This window comes from Plasmodium sp. gorilla clade G2 (assembly GCF_900097015.1).
Source record: "Plasmodium sp. gorilla clade G2 genome assembly, chromosome: 12".
NCBI lineage: Eukaryota > Apicomplexa > Aconoidasida > Haemosporida > Plasmodiidae > Plasmodium > Plasmodium adleri (nom. inval.).
In genome coordinates this window covers 1,610,001-1,620,828 of record NC_041704.1, presented here as the reverse complement: position 1 = coordinate 1,620,828, position 10,828 = coordinate 1,610,001, and the positions used below count along the sequence as shown (strand labels likewise).

The 10,828-nt window shown below is 17.6% G+C and overlaps 3 protein-coding genes across 3 annotated transcripts in view; 2 read left to right on the top strand and 1 right to left on the bottom strand.

Moving 5' to 3' along the window:
- Positions 1-976, bottom strand: PADL01_1239900 (mitochondrial ribosomal protein L23 precursor, putative; the record flags this gene model as incomplete). Its single annotated transcript, XM_028683373.1, has 2 exons — positions 1-171; positions 338-976. 2 exons carry the CDS (start codon positions 974-976, stop codon positions 1-3), a joined length of 810 nt encoding a protein of 269 aa, XP_028539557.1.
- A 2,719-nt stretch (positions 977-3,695) lies between these two features.
- Positions 3,696-6,227, top strand: PADL01_1239800 (HD superfamily phosphohydrolase protein; the record flags this gene model as incomplete). Its single annotated transcript, XM_028683372.1, has 1 exon — positions 3,696-6,227. One exon carries the CDS (start codon positions 3,696-3,698, stop codon positions 6,225-6,227), a length of 2,532 nt encoding a protein of 843 aa, XP_028539556.1.
- Positions 6,228-10,527: 4,300 nt separating this feature from the next.
- PADL01_1239700 (protein kinase 2) overlaps positions 10,528-10,828 on the top strand; it is a gene marked incomplete at both ends in the record, with an annotated part of 1,530 nt that continues 1,229 nt past the window's right edge. Inside the window, one exon of the mRNA XM_028683371.1 lies at positions 10,528-10,828. This exon is cut by the window's right edge and continues 1,229 nt beyond it. Within this exon, the coding sequence (XP_028539555.1) occupies positions 10,528-10,828 (301 nt within the window).

Genomic DNA, 10,828 nt, shown 5'->3' with positions numbered 1-10,828 from the left:
TTATGAAGGTGGTTTCCATTTACTACTTGACGATTTTTTGACATTTTTATTTTCACTTGAATATTCAATTGTTTCTTTTTCATTATAATTAACTGGAAAAGATTCTGGAGGGGCCAAAGTACCTGAGTCGTAAATTTTCTTGACTTGTCTTCTCCAAGGGGTTAAATCGATCTGCACAGAAATATATATATATATATATATATATATTATATATATATATTTTTTTTTTTATTTAATTTTTAAAAAATTTTCATGTAATAAAATCAATAATGTAATATTTTTCACTAGATAATTTATTAACAAATTATCATTTTTCAAAAAAAAAAAAAAAACTTACATGAGGAAATGTTTGTTTTGGAACATTATTAGGTTTAACCGTTTGAGATGAAATCCCTGAATGCATAAATGGCTTCGTAAGGTCAGGTGCTAATTGAACATATTCTTCATCAATTCTTAAATCTGGATTTAAATTCATATGATAATCAGATAATAAATTTGTTAATGGTAATCTCCAGGAATATCTACATTCACCCATATGCCAAAGTTGAGATCGTGTTGGTTTAATTTTAATATCACTTCTAACACCATATGTAATATTTTTTTTTGTTATATATGGATTTCTACCTATATTTTTACATGACTGTATCATTTTAACACTATCTGGTACTTCATGTTCTAATGTAATTATAGCTTTTTTATATCTTGGTCCATTTCTATAATAATTAAATCTATGATCTGTTAAATTACGTCGTCGCTCAGGTATCTTTATTAATGTATTCACCTTTATTACTTTTGCATTATATATTTTTCTTAAATATTCTCGTATTTCAAATTTTGTTAAATTTATAGGAACTCTTAAAGCCAATCTGTTCTTTTCTAAAAAACTACCTGACTTGTGAATACAAAATGTGTGCCAAGGAAAAAATACATTTCTTGGAGTTTTAGGAGGAGTATAACGAACAAAGCTCAAAAACATTATCACATATTATAGAAAAAAATGTAAAAGTTCTCATCCTAAATATAGGCACATATATATATATATATATATAAATTCTTTTATTCTTTTATTCTTTTATTCTTTTATTCTTTTATTCTTTTATTCTTTTATTCTTTTATTCTTTTATTCCTTTATTCTTTCTCCTTTCTTCTATTTTGTTTAAATATAACTACAACAATTATTTATTATATCATGCTATTATACTCCATATAAAATATAATTCTTACATTGTATTTTTTTCCTATCACTTTGGATATATAACAATTATATTATATATATATATATATATATATATATATATATATATATATGTGACAATTTTGTTATTTAAAATAAATAAAAATAAAAATTTATATAAATAAATAATGTGTAACCCCTATTATCAAATTATTTAAAGGAGTAACATTTATATATAATATTTTTATTATTTGTTCATTCAAATAATATATATATATATATATATATATATATAATACAATTCTTCTATAATTTGTTTTGATCTTTATATAATTTCGACTTTAATATGTTAACAAATAAAGAAAGAACAAAACCTTTAAAAACCCTTTTTTGATAATGGGTTTATATTAATTTTATTTACATAAATAATATGATATATAAATATATTATATATATATATTTATTTATATTTAAAGTACCAACTATTTTAATGTTATAATCTAATTTTTTTTTTTTTTGAACTTTTTTTTTCCTACTTTTTTATTATTAATATTCTTGTGATATAAATACTTTAAAATATTCAAAAAATATAATTTTGAAAAGAATAAATTTAAAAAAAAAAAAAAAAAAAAAAAAAAAAATTATGGTGATTTCTTATAATAACAAAGGAATGATATAATTGAACAGATTTCCTTTTTTTTTTTTTTTTTTTTTTTAAATTCTCCATATATATAATAAATAAATTTTATCATTGGAGCTTAATAATATATAACTTTTTTTCTATATAAAAAAAAAAAGAAAGACGACTTATCCCATATAATAATAACTTACAGTGAATGTTATAATACTATTCATGTTGAATTATATATTCCCAAAAAAATAAAAATATAAAAAAATACTTAAGAATATGGAATATATTATATTAAAGGACAAGGGACCTGATATAAATACAAATATATATATATATATATATATATATATATATATATATATAAATTATATATATTATTTTTAAAATAACAATATCGACATAATATAAAAAATTGCACACAAGCCTAATTTTTTTTTTTTCCCTCATACAGAAATTTGTTATACACTTAATAAATGTTTCAATCTAGGTGTATATAAAATATTATATACATATATATTTTATATATTTATATTTACTTTTAAATAAGAAATGCTTGTTATATTACAAAAAAAATATAATATTTTATATTCATAGATTTGTAACATATATATATATATATATGAATATATTTTTATTTTACACATAAGATAATTTCACAAAAATTTTGTAGAAAAAAAAAATATATATATATATATAATAAATAATGAAAAAAAATATTACAAATACTTTACCAAAAAAAAAAAAAAAAAAAAAAAAAAAAAGGAAAAAATTAAATATAAACATATATATATATATATTAAAATAAACTTTATGTACTAATTTTTATCAAACAAATTTTATTAAAAAATTAAAATATTGGAAAAAATACAGAATATAACAAAAGATTCAACATTATTTACAAAATGAATAGAATGAAACAAATAATATTATTCCTCTTTTACATTATATAATTTACATAATAATTTTTTTTATTTTTTTTTTATTTTTATTTTTTCCTTCTTTCCATTTGTACGACTTTTAATATATATTAAAGTTAATATTTTCATTCAATAATAAATACAGTGCGGAAATATATATATTATATATATATATATGTATTGTCATGTATATATTTTATTCATTTATTATTCACAAATAATACAGTTAAAATAATACTTACAATTTTTAATAAAAATAATATATTTTTATTGTTTTATTTAATATTTATGTATAATATTTTTATGGATCATTATAGGAATAATGATATTGTTTATTTATTTATTTACTTTTTTTTTTTTTATATTTATTGTTTCATTTGTTTTAATTATAATTAAATAACACTATATTATTTTTTGTTGCAATAATTTAATATTTCATAATAATGTAACATTACAATTTGATTTATATTATATACATGTTTAAGTATATAAATATAATTATATATATAATTGAAATTATTATTACACTTTATATAAATATATCATTTGGTTGTTTTTTTTTTTTTTTTTTTTTTTTTTTTTTATTTATTTATTATAATCTTTTCCCACATCTGGATTAAAAAAAAAAAAATAATAAATATTATTTCAAAAAAGTATATATATAAAATCGATAAAAAAAAAAAAAAGAAAAATTAATTCATTAAACATTCCTTTTTTTTTATGTTAATTTTGATTTTAATTTCTGTTTTTTTTTTTTTTTTTTTTTTTTGATGTTGTATATTTTATTTGTGCATATTAAATTGAATTGATTCAATTTTGTCATATATCATAATTAAAATATTAAAATAAATAAAAGTATAAAAGTACCAATACAATTAAAAAAAAAAATAAAAAAATAAAAAAATAAAAAATATATATATTACATATATATATATATATATATTTATTTATTTATTTAAAAAAAGAAAAAAAAATGGAAATCAAATGTGATATGAATAACAATTTAAAAGAAAAATGTAATTTGCAAAATTTTGTGCGTAATATATCTTTAGACAATGAGAAAAAACTTTTGCATGTATTTGAATTGAAGAATATTAGAACAATATATGATTTAATATTTTCTGTATCATTCTTTAAGTTTAGTAATTGTATAACTGATGTATATAATAATGATAGTGGTGAAGAGTCATCAATTAATAAATTAAATATAAATTGGAAAGTTCATAAAAATGTTATTTGTGCCAATAATAAATTAAAACAAGATAATGGACTTCCAACAATTGTGTATGATAAGGATATGTGTAATATAAAAAATGGAATCACACATGGAAAGAATAGCACTATAAATGATATATTAAAAAGTTCAAAAAATACACCAAAGAATGATAACAATTTAAATAATAATAATATAAATAATAATCATATAAATAATAATCATATAAATAATAATAATATAAATAATAATAATATAAATAATAATAATATAAATAATAATAATAATATATATAATAAGGATGGACTTATTAATAATACATTTAAAAACGAAGAACATAATAACCTTTTATGTAATTCAGAACTTAATAAAATGAACACATCTAATAACAAAGAAGAAAACAATACAACAACATTACATGTTAAACATTCAAACTTGATGGAAATTAATGAAATGAATAATTATTATGAAAAGAAAAAAAAGGAATATACTTATAATAGTGAATATGTATATTTTGATATATATATTAATTCTGATATTATTAATATATTTCATGTTAATGATAAAGATAAAGAGAAAATAATAAAATATATTTATGATATTATAGAAAATAATGATATATTAATTATGTGTATTTATTTGAATTTACAAAATGTATGGGAAAAATTAGAAAAATATAATATTCTAAATATAACATTATTAAAAAATATTATTGAAGCCAAAAAATTTGAATGGATGAAAAATGAAATTGGAATTTCACTTAGTGAATTTATTTTAATTATAAATTTTATTTTAAAAGTTAAAAAAAATAGAATTTTTTGTAGTAATATATTTAATCAATATAATAAAAATAATAATAATAATAATAATAAAACGAGTAAAAAAAAAAAGAATACTAAAACATTATGTGATAAAATTCATCAATTTATTGAATTTGATAATTGGACATTTAAAAATATTATAGATAATCCTTTTTTTCAAAGATTAAGAAGCTTATCACAATTAGGTGCATGCCAATATGTATATCCAGGAGCTACACATAGTAGATTTGAACATAGCCTTGGTGTTGGTTTCTTATCTGCCAAATATTTTACGCATTTATGTAATCGATCTAATTTATCACCATATCATGGAGAATTAAAAAGAATGCTTAGATGTGTTCAAATTGCTGGATTGTGTCATGATTTAGGACATGGACCATTTAGTCATACATTCGAAAGTTTCTTTATGAATTATAAAAAAGAAGATACAGAACATAAATGGAATCATGCTTCTATGTCTTTAAATATTGCTGAACATATTATAGAAAATTTAATAGATCAAGATGATGTACTAGATGTTAGTGATATTAAAATTATTAAAAAGTTGATAAAAGGAACAGACAGTAACAAACCATTCTGTGGAATAGATCCTATAGATTCTTTAATAACTGCTTCATTTGATATTATCTGTAATAATAAAAATGGATTAGATGCTGACAGATTTGATTATTTACAAAGAGATGCAACTATAGCTCCACCTAATGGTACTTTACCCTCATTAAATTGTAATCGTATTATTGGTCAAAGCGCAGTAATTAATGGACATATAACATATAACGTTAAAGAAATTCATCCTGTATGGACAGTTTATATGAACAGATTTTCATTATTTAAACAAGTATATACACACAGAAAAGTAAGAGCTATGGAACTTATGCTCTGTGATGGTTTCCGTTTAGCTAATGATATATTTAAATGGTCAGAATCTTTAAATGACTTGGACTCATTCCTAGATCTTACTGATTCATCTATTATTTATGATATTAAAAAAAAAGCCAAAGTTTGCAAGTATGATGAAAAACTTAACCATTCCCTAAATTTAATTAACTCCGTTATATATGATAGAAATTCGGAATACACCTATAAATATATATCCGAAATTAATATTACTGAACCAAAATTAATAGAATATTTAAAAGATATAACGAACGAAGAAAGAATTGCTCGTTATGCTCCTGGATTAAGTCCTGATGATATTATCATTGATTGGAATTATCTGAATTATGGAATGGGAGCAAATGATCCCCTCGATTCAGTTTATTTTTATACATCAGATAATGAAGAAGAGGCATTTATAGCACATAAAGAATATAGAGGTACTCATCCTAGATACTTTGAAGAGTGTAATGTTAGATTGTATTGTAAAAATAAAAAAGTAGCACATTTAGCCAAACAAGCCCATTTAAATTTTATATCCAGTGAAGTTTTTACGGCATCTTCGCCTCTTCATAAAAAACAAAAGAATTGTTAAAATGAAATATTTTAAATATATATAGTGTATATTAAAAGTATAATATTGAAGATTTGTTCAAAATAAATGTATCAATAGGGACATTCATATAATGTGTAACATATTTGTATATATATATATATATATATATATATATATATATATTTTATTTTGTTATATGTATGTTTAGTGTTTTATTATTTTTGTTTTATCTATTTTTTTATATAAAATGTAAATAAATATATATATATATATATATATATTTAATTTTTTAGTAGCATGTGCTCATATTTTTTACATATATCTTTCATAATTATTTATCTTATTTAGAACCATGTTTTTCTTTAAATAAAAATATGTTGATGAATAAATAAATTAGATTTCCTTAATATTAATAGTTTATTTATTGAAGGGGAAAAGAGTTTTTTTTAAGACGTTCAATTTTATAAATACATACACATGTGTGGGCATAAGAAAAATTAAACGTTTATATATATATATATATATATATACTGTTATATTTAATTATTTGTTAATATTATTATATTTTTACATTAAGACTTCACATTTTTGATCATTTATATTTTACTACAGTATATTAATGTTATAAGCGCAACAAAATTTCTTTAAAATAGATGCTTTATATTTCATAATTATGAGTATATAACGTAAATATATACGTATAAATAAAAAATTATAGATTCAATATATTTTTTTTTTTTTTTTTTTTTATCATTTATAATGAAATGGTATATTTCAATAGCATTATAATATGAATGTGTATGTATTTATTTTATTCATCGCTTATAAAGTTCATACATATGTAAACACCAATTAATATTGTTTCATATTTTAATGCTTTATATATTATATGTTATACAAACATATTTAATAACCTCTTAAATCAAATGCCTTATAATAGGTATATACAAGAAAAAATAATAAAAATAAAACAATAAAAAAATAAAAACAAATAAGTTCCAGCCTTTTATACTAGAGAATAAATATAAAAAATAATAACGATCAACTCATATATAAAATAAAGATCCTATATATATATATATAAAGAATTCATTCATTTTTTGTTCCTTTTTTTTTCTTTTTTTTTTTTTCTTTGCATACAATTAAGAGCACAGTCGAATGAAACATTAAAAATATAATAAAATAAAATAAAAAAAAGGTGATAGGAAAACAAAATTCTGAACATGCAAGGTAAAATTGTAAATAAAAAGAAAAAAAAAAAAAAAAAATTAAATAACCAATAATGTTCATAAAAAATATATTTAAGAAAAAAAAAGTCATATTAGCTATTCTGTGTGCATCGCAAATTTTATTGTAGAATATTTTTTTATTCCTTAAACATTTTTTAATTGAAACAAATCAAAGAACATTGTTCTGTGGAATTATATATAAATATATAAATATATATTAAGAAAAAATATATATTATATACATAAATGTATATCATAAAAATGTGTATATAATAAATATACTTTACATGTATAGCGATTTTTTTTTTTTTTTTAAATATGTGTATATATATATATATATATATATATATATAATATGTATATATTTTTTCTTTTTGTTTCCTCCAACATAATTACTTTTTACCAATAAAAAAAAAAATATATAATCGCAATAGTAATTAATTTATATAAAAAAAAGAAAAAAAAAAGAAGTAAAGGAAGAAAGAATTGTCGGTGTATAGTATATTCAGAGTTTTTCCATGTTTCAAAAAAATATATAATTTTTCAATTTTTTTTTTTCTGCTCATGTCACAAAGGTTTTAAGGTTCCTTCATAGTTTTTTATAAAACACATTTGTTTGCTCCAAAAAAAAAAGAAAAAAAAAAAAAAAGAAAGAAAAAGGGAAAAATAAAATACAATAGTTATAACTTATCAAAAATATAAAAACAAATGCTTAAAGTACTTATTATTTTTTTTTTTTCCCTGTAGTTATACAAAAATTTATTTAATAAGTGCAAAAAAAAAAAAAAAAAAAACTGTGTTGACTGAAAATTTTGGGATTTGCGTTTTCCTTTTTTCTTTTGGTTTTTTTTTTGTTTTTTTTAATCTACACTTTTTTGATGTAATAATATTTTTTATATTTATTATACATAATTATAAAAATGTATATTATTATAAAAAAAAAAAAAAAATTATTTCTAATATGGAAAGCTTTATAAAAAATATATGATAGGTTTTTTTTTTGTTTTTTTTTTTTTTTATGAACATTATAGCTTTTTTTATTTTTTAAGAAATTTATTAATAATTTTATGTTTTTTTTTTTTTTTTTTTTTTCATAAAATTTTGGATAATATTATATTTCTTTGGTTTATAAAAATATAATTAAATATTATATATATATAGATATATTTTTTTTATATAATGAATGAATGAATTTTGTAAAAATACATTTATTTCATTTTGCCTTTACTACACATTATTATTTTAAGTTTAATTCTTCTATTTTATATTTTCATAATTCTACTATTCACATATTTTTTTTAATAAAAATGCTCTAAACCATTTTTTTTTCTTCGTCCTGATTTCCGCCTTTTTTTTTTTTTTTTTTCTTTTTTTTAATATATAAAGTGATTCATTTTTACCTTGATGCTTAAAATTGCACTCCACTATATATGAAATTTTGAATTTATGTGAATATATGGCTTTTATTTTATATTGTTATATATATATAATATAATTTTATTTATTTATTATTTTTTTTTTTTAACGCTTCTTATGAATTAAATATATTTATTTTTATTTATATATATATATATACGTATATAATCTAATAAATATATATATATAATATAATATATGTATAATTTATATATACATGAAATATATTATTAAACGAGAACAACAAATAAACAATAAATAAAATAACCTATAATATTTGTGGAGAATATATAAAATCATAAAATTCTGAGGAATAATATACAGCACATATAAGAATATTAAAGGCACTACAAGGAATGAGGGAAAATATAAATAAATTGTAAATTATAGATTTATTAAATTTTCCAAGATGTCAGAAAATTATAATTAAAGAATCCATAGGAATATATATAATTGTTCCTAAGGATTTTTTATAAATAATAATAAAATAATATTTGTATGTAAGAAAATTTTATATTCAATGAAATAATATATATTTATATTCATGTATATATATATTTAATATTTTATACATATATTTTATTTTCATTTATTTTTTTTTTTTTTCTTTCTGTACTCATTATATATATATATATACTTAATATATGTATAAATATATAAATAAATAAAATACACCATAAAAATTTTTGTGTTTATAATTTCTGGCTAGTTTATTTTTATATATATATATATATATATATTTTTTTTTTTTTTTTTTTTTTTTTTATTCCTTTAATTATTATCAGAGATTAAAATTATGGTGATTTTATTTGTTACTGAAGTTCTTTCTGTTTTTTTTTATTTTTAATAAATATGTGTTTATATATATATAACTAAATAGATAATAGTAAATATATTTCTATATAATATATAAACCTTACATTTTGATGACTTAATAATAATAGATTATTATTATTTATAAGACCTTGTGTTTTTATCAAAATGTATGTATTATATGTATAGAGATAAAAATATATTTATTTATTCATTTTTATATATATTCTATTTCGTTGCTGATGATTATATATATGTTTTATTATTTTTATTTTTTTTTTTTTTTTGTATGACTACTTTATTCTGATATAGTTTATAAATGTTATTATATAATGTGAATATTATTGATTGTTACTGATTTTTTTCATATGCACATATATATATATATATATATATATATATTTATATATATATGTAAAAATAGAAAATATAATGTTGATATGATTGTTTTGTGATTCTTAAAAAATAATTTATTCTGTACAACTTGTTTTGTACGTGTAATATTTGTTTTATATAAAATAGAACAAATATATTATATGTGTATATAAAATAAAATATGAACAAATAGATATATATATATATATATATATATATATATATATATATATATATATTTATTTATTCATTATTCTTTTTATTATTGATGTATTTTTTTATTTTTTTTTTTTTATTTCATTTTTGATTCATTGATAAGGGTACACATATAATTATGATAAAATAAGGTATAATATTATTTTATCTATATTTTCTTTTGATTTTCTTATATTTTTTTTTTTTTCCTTTTTATTATTTTATTTTTTTATTTTATTTTAATTTTTGTATTATTTTTATATAATACATATTATTTTATTTAAAAATAAATAAAAAAAAAAAAAAAAAAAATGGAGAAAAGATATCAGCAATTGTTTAAGGGGAAACGAATTGATTTCCCTTTAGCTACAGGAGCTGCTTCACATGTATCATTAACATATGATGAGAAGAAGAATCCATACTTATTATGTTGGACCTATATATATCAAGAGAAACCAGAATTCACTGTACCTTTGAAAGGTTGTCGTATAATTAATAATATAACAGAAATAGGTCCATGTATTCATATAATTACATCTAATGAGGAGTATCAATTTCAATGTAGAAGTAAAGAAGAATTTGATGAAATGAGTCAATTTTTTAATATGTTGG